The sequence below is a fragment of the Castanea sativa genome, chromosome 6 (assembly GCF_040712315.1).
Source record: "Castanea sativa cultivar Marrone di Chiusa Pesio chromosome 6, ASM4071231v1".
NCBI classification, from domain to species: Eukaryota; Viridiplantae; Streptophyta; class Magnoliopsida; order Fagales; family Fagaceae; genus Castanea; species Castanea sativa.
The window spans coordinates 3,584,724-3,597,796 of NC_134018.1; the positions used below are offsets into that span (position 1 = coordinate 3,584,724).

General features: G+C 33.2%; 1 protein-coding gene and 1 non-coding gene across 7 annotated transcripts; one reads left to right on the forward strand and one right to left on the reverse strand.

The window, feature by feature from the left end:
• Positions 1–5,421: 5,421 nt before the first annotated feature.
• LOC142639268 (serine/threonine-protein kinase D6PK-like) lies at positions 5,422–10,968 on the forward strand. 6 transcript variants are annotated; one of them, XM_075813435.1, is made up of 4 exons: positions 5,422–5,772; positions 6,552–7,643; positions 7,919–7,993; positions 9,931–10,968. In XM_075813435.1, exons 2-4 carry the CDS (start codon positions 6,679–6,681, stop codon positions 10,790–10,792), a joined length of 1,902 nt encoding a protein of 633 aa, XP_075669550.1. In that variant the 5' UTR covers positions 5,422–5,772; positions 6,552–6,678; the 3' UTR covers positions 10,793–10,968. The 6 variants fall into 6 exon arrangements, with proteins under 6 accessions (XP_075669550.1, XP_075669554.1, XP_075669551.1 ...); XM_075813436.1 differs by having other exon boundaries at positions 5,529–5,772; positions 6,538–7,643; XM_075813438.1 differs by lacking the exon at positions 5,422–5,772 and adding an exon at positions 5,888–5,932.
• Positions 10,969–12,132: 1,164 nt separating this feature from the next.
• Positions 12,133–12,205, reverse strand: TRNAF-GAA (transfer RNA phenylalanine (anticodon GAA)). The gene has a single exon. It is a non-coding gene; the product is annotated as a tRNA-Phe (tRNA).
• Between the last annotated feature and the right edge of the window lie 868 nt (positions 12,206–13,073).

Consider the following 13,073-nt stretch of genomic DNA (forward strand, 5'->3'; position numbering starts at 1 on the left):
TACTCAGCTTGGCTTATTCCAAGTATGGCCACCCCTTGCAGATAGCAATAACACATTTGGAGAATGTCTCCAAACCTGTACAAGTTACAAAGCCATGTCCTAAGCCTGTGATCCACTGGCAAAGCTGTTGAATATTGATGTAGTGATGCTTGATGCTTCATTTGGATCCTATAGCATCTTTTTACTTACTTATTAAAGAAATGAAAGAAGAGCAAATATGCATCACTGTACAATATTTATGCACCTGGGACCACTGTTGCACTCGAGCCCCACCTTGATACTATCAACTGTCCAAGGAAAAAAATATGGTAGTGTTTGCAGGACACTGTAATGATCAATCTTAAAATAAAAGCCACAGGCTTATAGTGTTTGATGAAAGATTCCATAATGTGCACATATGCTTCTTAATTAATAAAATAATTGTTTTTTTTTTTTTCTTTTTTAATGTATTGATCATTGACCCATTGAACGGTTCCATTTATCAAATTGTAAAGTATGAGTCATTTGGGCTCATTTGTGCTTCATTGTCTTACATGGTCACCCATAAGACCATGTGGCTAAACTTGGCCATTAGGGGAAAAAGGAATCTTGTTTCTCTGGCAGTTCACTAGTCTAGCCTATTATGCCAACAAATCATAGATATAGGCTTAGTTTGTTTCGTATATTGTATCATATTACTTAAACTAATGAATGTTAGATCTGGTATTATAGAGCATAAAATGGTGTATTGACTATTAAGCAGCCTGTGTGTGTCCAAAAAATCTGAAAACCAGTCTTCAAGTAGGTTTTGTAGTATATACATTGAAATGAACGTTATAAATTTTAGTCATCAAAGCACCATACGTCAAATTTAGGTAGCAATTTTCATGGTGATAGAAGTGCTACACATGACAACTTTGTAGTCAGGCCTAAATTTGATGCCAAATCAATATATAATAGGAAAAAAAAATTACCTTTTAACCATTTTAATATGTTACAAGGCTTTTGTTATCAAGAATTGTGCGAACACAAGTGCTTTTAATATATTAAAAAATAATTTTATACATTTATATAAAAATTGAAGCTTTACATTTTTAAAAAAAAAAATAACTACAATATATTACAAGGTTTATGTTATCGAGCCTCGTGTGAACACAAGTGCATTTGATATATTAAATAATGATTTTATACAATTATAAAAATAGAAGCTTTACTTTTTTTTAATAAAGATAATTACAGTATACTTTACTCATGCAGTTCGAACCTTTTCGCTTCTATACCACGACATACCAATACAACTACAAACCCTCAGCAAATAGAAGCTTTACTTAGATATCTTCAGAAAAAAGACAAATAAAAAAGTTGGCCAAAGATGCCATTTTTTACTTACACTCTTAAAACTACGTTTGGCCAAGTCATCAGGGTGGTCAAATGTGTTCAAATTAAGGAACTAAATATTTTAGGACTTGGTCAAGGTTTTTTTTTTTTTTTTTAACTTAAATTTTTTTTTTAAATATAAGATAGAATTTTACTATATGTGTGTGAAACTCTCTTCTGGAAACTTGAACCTCGACTTTTGCCCTCACACTCCACAAGCATTTATACTTGTGGAGTGACCATCACATCAAAGGTGCGCGGTGTTAACTCTAAAATTATAATATTAGTTTTTTTTTTTTTTTTTTGGCTGAAACTAAAATTATAGTGTTAGTTAGACCAAAGGGTCGGTTACAGTTAAATGAACTTAACATGCTTATGTAATGTCTGTGGGAAAATTACTCTTAACCCCATCTACCAATCATGTCATGTCTAATATCTAAAAGACTAAAACAAGAAATGAAATGAGAAAGTACTGATGGAGATTAGACATTGCATTATCAGATCGTAGGACAAATTGGGGGCCTAATATTTTGCATGCTATCATCTATTATCATTAATATGTCAAGAGTTTGTCGCCATGCCTCTTGAATATACTCGATTGATTTTTGACATTAAAAATTCCCCCCCTCCCAATAAAAAGAAAGAAAGAAAGAAAGAAAAAGAACACATTTGGTGTGAGTTAGCTTATTTAATTTGAGTAATACTAGAATTACTATATAAGAAATACAAAACAATGTGCCATCAATAAGAGGCGGCTCCTCGTTGAAGCCAAGGTGATTAGAAAACCACCTTAACCTAGGAAAAAAATTATTATAATATAAAATTTAGAAACTTTATGATTTTTTTTACCCTAAAAAAAATTGTGGCCACCCTAAAATTTTTTAGTCCCAACCTAATTAAATTTTTGGTAAAATTTGGCAACAAATTTAGTTGTAAACTAAAAGTCTATTTGAGATTTGCTTATTTTACTGAAATTGAAAATTTTTTGCTGAAAGTATTGTAGATAAAGGTAAAAGTTAACTGAAATAGAACAGTGGAACCTATAAATAGTACTAAAAAGTGCAATGAGGTCCATAAATAATAACAAAAATAAGCTGGTTCTTTTAATTTAAAGCTAAACACACACTAAAAATATACAACTCTACTTAATATTTTTTTTTATTACATGTAAATTTTGATAAATCCACTATTGGATTACATTTTTTTATTATATCATCCATGCTCACAAAATTTCAATAAGATCAAAGGATCAATAATTATGTCATCAATCAAATATTTAAATTTTGAGTTTTTGTAGTATAAAATTATATATAAAAATTAAGTTTATGAATCGAATAGTAAATAACATCGTATTGACTTGAAATTTGACTTGTGTTTTAAAAACAAAAAGAATATGTAATTCAATTGTTATATTTTCAAAATATATACCCATATTAATTTGTTTAATGAGAGTTGTAGCCTAACTAAGTTTGTAGCCAAGTTTTATTCTAAAACTTTGGTCTACTTAATAATATAGTAGGTCCTTACAAACAAAAAGAAAAAGCCTAGTTGATAACAATATATTTGTCTTTCAACTTTAAAATAAATGTAGCTTACAGCATTGATAATAAAATTATCTTGCAATGATTTCAAAATAAGAAACTCATAAAAGGAAATTATAAAACTTTTGTATATTTGAGTGTCTGTATTTTTTTTTTTTTGTCAATATATGAAGTTATCTTTTTATTAGATTTTGTATAATTTAAGTTTTACAATTACCACCCTGAAATTTTTTTTGGAGCCACCCCTATCATCAATACACAAAAATGTAAGGTTCAAGTAATAGTATAGTGCTAGTGACATCTTTTGTAGTGCTCTACATTTGTATTTAGAATCTCACCTTCTCTTCCATTCCTTCATTATCCACCTATTAATAAAACACAAAAAAAGAGTAATTTATATTTTATTTATTTGTTGAAGTGGTATAAATTACATTTATTATTATGTCAGTTGGTAAATTTTTTAGTTATGCACATCTTTTTAAAACTCATCATTTTAAAGTACAATTATGTTTTTGAAAACTTTCAATAAATTAGCAAATAAAGTCTTCACAAAAAAACTAATCCAAGCCACATTTAATTTAGAATCACCAGCAGATATACAGAATGAAATATCCAAAAAAAAAGCAGTCCCTTTTATGTTCTAGGTGAGCAAGCAATTTTGCTACCAACCATAGAGTACAGACATAATTTCAATTGCCATTAAGAAAATTTTACTCATCTTCCATTTGGAGTATTTATTATAGCAAGTGAGCTGTCCATGCTTGCCAAAGAGGTGAGGAATCAAATCAAATTGGAAAGATTGTGATGTTGGGTTTCTTTGGCAAAACATTCCTAGACAGACAGAAACTCTGTTGAAGGGCACGGGTTGTGGTGATAATTTCATTCCACCACATTTTTTAGATACTGTGGGATTTTGAATGTGGATTTTGTGGTGACTATATTCAACGTTGAGTTGTGCACTTCCTCTTAGATATTGGAGTGTGACTTCAGGCTTGTACAGAGTACCTTCTGAAAGGAGATATTGCACACAACTTTCATTGGTTCCCTTTCTGCTAAGTGACTTTTATATTTTATGAGGAAACCGGTGCCAAAAATGGTTGTAAAAAATCTAGCCTAGAGTTATTCATGACCAGCCAATTCAGGAATCCCAAGGAGGCTATGAGCCAATGATCTCTCTCTCTTTTCTTGGCCTTTTCTTAGTTTCATTTTCATTTAACCTTTTTTTGCTAATATTAATCTGCTTAGAAAATAATTAATTAGTATATCCAATTAACTTTATAACAAAATTTACAACATTGAGGTGGTTTTTTGATAATACAAACACTTTTTTTATATATAAATAATAATATAAACACTTGAATGTGCTTTAGAGATGGGGTGATATTGACATTATAGGTGATATATATGATTTGGTTCCTTCTTTAGGATAAAATATTTGTGATTAATTCTTTTTTTGTTGAACTGAACTGTGTGATTAGTTCTTAATATAAAAGAAAATAAAAGTGGCCAGACAGTAACCATATAATTTCTATCAATCATTGCACCAAAACCCCAACCCAATAATGATCCATTCCCACCTCTCCACACATGACTTTTGATCAATGGGGCCATCTATTTGACTTTTCAATAAACCCATCCTAGCCGTCCATCATAATCAATCCCCTATAATTAAGTTACATTGTTATGAAGAGTTTTCCCAATTGCTTGATTATCAATAGACCAAAAAAAAAAAAAAAAAAAGCAGAAAGGGGCCTCTTTCTAGTCAAATTAATGTTTGGGTGGCATTTTCATGTAATAGGTCATCTTACTCATGTAATACATGAATGTAATGTTGCTTTCATTTCTTAAAAATTTTTAACTACCGTTCCGTACGGACCAGAACCATTGGTTTTTTCATACTAATACTGAGATCAGTATAATAAAATAATATATATATATATATAAAATTTTATGTTTTGTATCTATTAAAATACTAATTAATCAGTTATTGATATATTTTTTTAGTGAAAATGATAAGATTTTCTATTATGAATATATTTATCTCTGTTATGAGAAGTTATTATTTTATTTTAAAAAATGCCAAATTATGTATATATATATATATATATATATATCCAAAGTAGTATTTGAAATTGTATTGATATGAAAATATATTTGATTAAAGTACTAAAAATCTAGAAAAGATTAATAAAAAGTGATGGGGGAGACAATGGTCAATCCGAAAAAAATTGAAGCCTAAAATGGGAAGCTCGAAAAGGCAGAAAACATGAGGGGACAGGTTGGAGCCTTTGGAGGCCCATATGTTGATTCAGACCTTCAGTTTAGGAACAAAATACATTGAAATAATTGAACCCTCCAAACACACAAATTAAAAAGAGAGAGAGAGAGAGAGAGAGAGAGAGAGAAATTAATCAAAAAAAAAAAAAAAACAAAACAAAACAAAGAGACAGAGAGAAAGAGAGAGAGAAATTAATCAAAAAAAAAAAAAAAACAAAACAAAACAAAGAGACAGAGAGAAAGAGAAAGAAAGAAAAACAAAAACAAAAGCCTCCACTTTTAACTTTGACCCTTCTTTCTCTCTCTCTTTCTCTTACATTACATGGATGGTAGCCCACAGAGACACAACCCTTTCTAACACAAGCTTTTATTTTTTATTTTTTCTTTCACTTTCTCTCTCTCCACACATTTGAGGAGAAGGAGCTCTCTCTCTCTCTCTCTCTCTCTCTCACACATTGCTCTTCTTTATCTCTCTGAACAGTAGGGACTGAATGAGTTTAGTAAGTGAGTTTAGAGAGTGAGCCAGTGCTCTTTTTTCCCACTCTGCTAAAGCAAAGGACCCCTCCAAAGTTCTGATCTTTGAGACTCTTTCTGTGAGGTACTACTCCTTTTGGGCTTCCTTTATTTTTCTTTCTTTCTCTTTACTTTTTCTCAACTGGGTATTCTGATTTTTTCCCTTTAATGGGTTTTTGCTTCTCTTTGCACTCTATTTTGTTTTTTAGCATCTGGGTCTTTGTGGGGTTTCTGGATCCAAAGAGGTGGGTCTGTGGTTTTTGGAGATCTGTATCAATCTTCTTTACTTTGTTCTTATCTTTTGCTCTTTGGGCCTTCATTTGTGTAGACAGAGCAGTGAAGAATCTATATTTTTATGTGGAAATCCATTAGAGTTTCTCTTACTTTTTCCATGCTTCTTTGATCTTACACATTTTTGCTCTGGAAAGTTCGGTTTTTTTCATGGAAAAAAAAGGATTGCCATTTTGAGGTAGATGACTGTGTTCCTGTATTTTGGTGATATTTTCAAACTCTCTTGGTGGGTTTTTTGGTATTGTTTGAGCTATGATCTGGGTATGTATGCAGTTTATTTTTGTTTTGTTTAGTTTATGTCACATTTTGTCCTTGATTTTTTTAATAAAGATAATGGTTTTACTTTCTTTTAACTGCTTGTTTGGTCAAGTAAAGGTTTTTCATCCAGTACATGGATCACGTAGTTATAGTGGTGACTAACAATTCTGAATCTCTGATATGTTCCTCTTCTTGCTCAAACAGCGTTCCTTTACTTTGTTTTGGGCTCGGTTATAGTCTAACTTGACAACTTCCATTTGAGCATATTATAAGTATGTTGCAAAGTGTTGATTTTTTTTAGTTGCTTTCTTGTAGATATTACCCTGCTATGATGGACTTGGAGATGAAAATAGTTGTTACAGTAAATGGTGGGAGTTATGTGGTGAGATTAGGTGCTGAGTGATGGATATATTCAATCGGATCTGTGTAAGAAGTTCCCATTATGTCAATGGCCTCAAAATCCGGTGCCAGAACTTCTCCAGAGAAGCAGAGAAAATTAATTGGTAGTCAAACAGTAGAAGGAAACTTTCGTAGGCCTGCACCCTTGCAGATTACAAAGACAAGCAAATCGGAGCCGGTTACTCCAAGAAAATTACCAAAGGGTGTCCAAGAAATCATATTGAAGCAGGTTCCTGTAGAAACCATTGAGGAAAAAGGATCACTGAGTTCTCATCAAAAGGAGTCCAATAACTCTTTAGCTAAAAAATTAGATTCAAGTCTATCATTGAGTGATCCAAAACAAGTGCCAGCTAGCGTAAGACCTGTGGTGAAGGAGACTAAGGGTTCACTAGAAGGTGGGGCTGATCAAGAAAAGAAGGCGTTGGAGCACGGACTTAGCCCGGCTTCAGCTAAAGTCAGTGATGGAACTAGCAGTCTTGGGAAGACTAGTGGGAGTGCCAAAATTAGTGACCGTGTAGATTATGTTGAGAGTGGGAAAAGCAGCATCTGTAGAGGTAGCACAAGCAGTGATGTGAGTGATGAAAGCACTTGCAGCAGCTTAAGTAGCACTATTAACAAACCTCACAAGGCAAATGACATACGATGGGAAGCCATACAGGCTGTCCGAGCAAAAGATGGTGTGTTGGGTTTGAACCATTTTAGACTTCTAAAGAAGTTAGGTTGTGGAGATATTGGAAGTGTCCATCTTTCTGAGTTGAGTGGAACAAAATGTTATTTTGCAATGAAGGTTATGGACAAAGCATCTTTAGCAAGCCGTAAAAAACTGCTTCGGGCTCAGACAGAAAGAGAGATACTACAGTCTTTGGACCATCCCTTCCTCCCGACCTTGTATACCCACTTTGAGACAGAAAAGTTTTCATGTTTGGTGATGGAGTTCTGCCCTGGAGGTGACTTGCACACACTTCGGCAGAGGCAACCAGGGAAGCATTTTTCTGAACAAGCAGTAAAGTAAGAAACCTGTCTTAACTTAGTATCTATATGGTTCAATTGTTGCATAGAATTTTGTTAATGATAGTTCTGGTTCATGCTTTAATATCATATTTAGTTGGATTGAATTTTCTTTGTCATCTCACTTCATTGGTTTATTGTAAACTCATTGTTATAAGGTGGATCCTCTGTATTTATGAGAGCAAGTATTAGTCTCATGCTGTGGAATAAAATTTTGATATCTTGCTGATCTATAATATGATGAAACACTGTTCTTGCAAACAATACATTATCAGGTGGACGTGTATGGATCTCCTGCAAGAACTCTATGAAATGATAATTGCATATAAAAAGTTATATGCAGTGATTAGGTATCAATTCTCAAGAACTTCTCCTTTCTTTATTAGGTGCTGTGCATAATTGGCATTGAGGAGAAATGTTGATATACTTGATATGACAAGCTTTAGAGTTATATGCCTTTCAAATGAAATAAAAATCAATGATAGAGCCTTAAACATCTAGGAAAACTTTTGGTTATATTCTTTTTAAACATCATTGATTTTCTACATGATAGTTTATACAAAGAGTCTTCTTTTTTTTGGGGGGGAGGGGGGTGGGGTGTGGTGGATAAGATTATATGGTGAGCCTTCTTGCTAAAAGGTCATATCAATAGGAGACGTGTTTAAAATGTCATTAGAGGGACTGACGAGATGCCACTCTTCTTTAAAAATACTTAGGCTAATTTTGAGGAATATAATGATTGTGTTGTTCCAAACGGCCATATCAAGAGGATTGGTTGGTTGGTTTTTGTGTATTTGATTGTTTTGGTCACCTGCTGTATACGTCCTGTATACTTAGGTGACTTCTTTTCATGACTTTGAATAAAATTTTCTTTACTCATCAAAAAAAAAGAAAAAAAAAAGAGGATTGGTTGGTTTGAACAAAGTTTAGTTACAAAACTGGTTGTAGCCTAAGGTTACAACTTTGCTCAATAAAATAAATGTTACTATATATTTTGAAAATCTAACTGTTGAATTGCATGTTCTACATGCTCTTAATATACCTGTCAAATTTTGTGTCAATCGGATATTATTTACTATATGATTTATAAACTTATATATTATGCATAATTTTAAACTACGAAAACTTGCAATTTAAACAATTTATTGATGACGTAGCTATTGATATTTTATTTTTTAGTAATTTTGCAAGCTTGGAGGATATAAGAAAAAAATGTAATAAAATGGTGGATTTATCAAAATTCACTCCCAATAAAAACATATTGAGTGAGGTTGTAGCCTTAGACTACAACCAATTTTGTAGCTAGACTTTGTCCGGTTGGTTTGTCTAGATTGTTGATAGGATATTTATAGAAATGCATTTTGGCAGTTAGTATTTCTCAAGATGCCTAGTGTGATGAAAAATATAAGGTATATGAACAAGCATGAAGATGAGGAATTTGGTGAAGTGATGGGCTAGGTAAACTGAGGGGAAAACTTTTGGATAGTGATTCTTGGTACAAAGAAGCCAAGCATTTATACTCTACTGATGTAGGACGGGTTGAAAAATAGATACAAGGAAAAAGAAGATAAAATGGGGCCTATCTCTCATCACCTAGAATCTGCCTGAAAAACTTAGGCAGCACCACCTAAGGGTGCTTTGAATCACCACCAAGCAAGGGAAATATTCTCTTATCATAAAATTCTTATTCAAAGAAGAGCTTTTCTACTGCTCGTGGCTTAATCTTACTGGCTACTGTACACAATGAGAATCACCTTTATATGAGAGCTTCAATATAGTCATTCTGGGAAGTGATTTACAAATTGTCACATGCTTATGACCAGTCACAAAATTTATCCTAGCTATGGAGGAAGGAAGACATGATGGCTTGCCAATGAGAGTCATAACTCATAAGCACCCGTTAGTTTCCTTTTTTCCCCTCTCAGATTCCCCACCAAAGGCAAAAGCATTTGTCAAAAAAACAAATTATACTGGGGTTGCCTGGACCTGTGCCTGTCTTCTATAGTCTCTTGGGGATATTTCTCCCATCGAAAGCTAATGATAATGTTAATTGTTCAAGAACAAAAACAAAAAGTTTCCAACTGTCTTTATCTGTTGCAACATCAATGATATGCTATGGTTGTTTATAACTTTTTAATAGAATAATTTCATAGCAAGAGGAAAATCTTCATGAGTTGGATTCTTCTATCCTGCATCACACAGTAGTTGCAAACCAATAAATCTTCTTTCCTTGCATTGACAATTGACTGTGATACATTGTTGTTATCTCTTGGCCCTGTATATGCAGGTTCTATGTAGCTGAGGTTCTCCTTGCTTTGGAGTATCTACACATGCTTGGAATAGTTTATCGTGACCTCAAGCCAGAAAACGTCCTTGTGAGAGAAGATGGACACATTATGCTTTCTGATTTTGACCTTTCCCTCCGCTGTGCTGTAAGCCCAACATTAGTCAAGTCTTCTGCACTTGATTCTGAACCCTTGCGCAAGAACACAGTTTATTGTGTTCAACCAGCTTGCATTGAGCCCTCCTGTATCCAACCATCTTGTGTGGTGCCTACAACATGTTTTGGGCCTCGTTTATTTTCAAGCAAATCCAAGAAAGAACGGAAACCCAAGAATGAAATGGGAAACCAAGTCAGCCCATTGCCGGAGCTTATTGCTGAGCCAACCAATGCTCGCTCAATGTCATTCGTTGGAACCCACGAGTACTTGGCACCGGAAATTATCAAAGGTGAAGGGCATGGTAGTGCTGTTGATTGGTGGACTTTTGGGATCTTTCTCTATGAGCTCTTGTTTGGCAAGACTCCTTTCAAGGGATCGGGGAATCGGGCCACCTTGTTCAATGTTGTAGGTCAACCACTACGATTCCCAGAGTCACCAGTGGTGAGCTTTTCAGCAAGAGACTTAATAAGAGGGTTACTAGTGAAAGAACCACAGCATAGGTTGGCATACAAACGTGGAGCAACAGAGATTAAACAGCATCCCTTCTTTGAAGGTGTAAACTGGGCTTTGATTCGTTGTGCTAGCCCACCGGAGATTCCAAAGCCAGTCGAGATTGAGCAAATTCCAGGCCCTATGGCTTCAACTAGTGACAAAGCTGCTCCTGCTGGTTACCCTGATCAAAATTATTTAGAATTTGATTTCTTTTAATTATTTTCAGAACCAATCTTGCTTCTTTTTTCCCTTATTTTTTTCTTCCCCTTTTTGCTTGAGAAAGATGTAGAGTTTCTTAATTGCTGATTATGTGAAAATTAGGGTTTTTTATATCGATAACGACAATATGTTTGATGCTGTTATGAATCATTTTCAAATTTGTGTTGCAGAAACTATCGTTCCTTTTTGTCCAAATTTCATAGCCAGGCATAGGGTATTCTAACTTTGAAAAATTAGCCCTTTTTTGCCACCAGATTTTGAAAGTTGAACACAATGAATGACCAATTGATATGGTAGTTATTTATCATTATTATTTTTGGCTAAGAGGTAGTATGTTTATTATGGGGCAGTATAATAAACAATAAATATTGTACTATACTAGTAAGCTGACTCAATATTCTGGTTAAGAAGGTAATGGTTTGCTGTCTTTGCACTTGTTAAGTTACTAGTATTGTACATTAAGCAATAAGTGTGATTATATGTACAATTTTGTAAAGCTTTGCTTTTTCTGGATATAATTGTACTTTTACCCACTTTCAGTTAATCAACAAATCAATACAAAACTAATCTAAAGGTGTACTAATCCAATTTACCTTTCAATCTCATGCTTATGTTTGTTAGAAGACAGAAACAGACCAAGTCTTAAAAATGTCTTGGGTTTTTGGAACATTTTCAAATTTTTTCTGTTGTAGAAATAAATGTTCTTGTAGTCCTTATTTCATAGCCAGGCATCAACTTAAAAACTAGTACTTGACAGCCAGAGATTTTGAAATACAATGAATATTGTACTATAGTAGTAAATTGACTCGATATTCATAGCCATGGCCCATAGCATTAACTTGGAAAATAATCCTTGACCACCAGAGATTTTGAAACACAATGAATGAGCAATTGATATGGTAGTTGTGTTGGTTATGGGAGAATGATAGGAGAACTATATAAGTAAGTTAACTCAATATTCAAGTTGAGGAACTGTCTTTGTACTTGTTGAATGTTCAATAACAACTAATTTTATTTGCTTTTCAATCTTATGACTCTATTTGTTAGAATTCAAAAACATTGGATTAAGTCTAAAATAATAAGTCTTCGGTCTTTTCACCCTAAAGTGTAATATAATCTTTCGGCTTACTTGTGTGAAAATTAAACATTTTGGACTAAGTTCTTGTTTGAGCTCAAACAATATTAAGCATTTGTTTCAATACATAGATTTTAGTTTGGACCACGTATGACTCGTTTGTTTAATGATGTAAATATAAATGGGCCTTTTATTGGTTTAACTATTAACCAAAGTGGCTTAGTTAGCCCAAAATTTAAAAAACAAAAAACAAAAACAAAAATGCGGTGAGCGTGGATCGAACACGCGACCTTCAGATCTTCAGTCTGACGCTCTCCCAACTGAGCTATCCCCGCCTGGGTGATGTATTTGACAATGTACTTTACATAACACAAATAAATCATGATGCAACGCCATATTTATTTCAGACTATAGACTGTACCTTGTAGAATGACTGCTTGGATTGTTTTACATCTCTGTCATCTAGATCTAAGATTATTCTCTTTGTTATTATTTTTTCTTTCAGCTCCTGAATCTTATTTGTAAAACATTTTTTCCCCCTTACCTTCATTAATTTTGTGCCTTGTTTAATTAACGCATAGAAATGGTGACCAAGAAAGAAGTGGTGAATCAAAGCATAAGTGCATAGCTGATGAACATGGTCTATTATTTTGCATGTGTTTTTGGATCTTAGTGGACCAAATGATAAAATGTTCATTCAAGTGTTACAAATAACATATATAAAGTAAAGCAAAGGTTTGGAAGAGTACACCTCCACCATGGAAGAGAAAACAGAAGTTGGCAGATTTAAAGAGATTGGTGAGCAATTGAAATGACACTCCACGGGTTGCTGGTGTGAAAGATAAGAAAGCTGGTGTCAGGTGTGACTGAGATCACAGACGGAACCAATATTTGAACCTGCGGGGCAAAGCTTAAAACAATTTTTTTTTTTTTTTATGAAAATAAAAACTAACATATATTTCATATTTAACAAAATACTATATATAAAATAAATGTTCTCAAACATTTTAATATATTTATCAAAATAGAACTCGATGCTATTTCAGAGGAGATCCAAAAATATATATATATATATATTTCAGGGCAAATCTTTTTTTTTTTCAAATTACATATGTATACCAGTTTTTTTTTTTTTTTAATTGAGGGCTATTAGGACCAAAATTTGAAAAACTCAATCAAATCTAAAAAACTTTTGAATGTTAT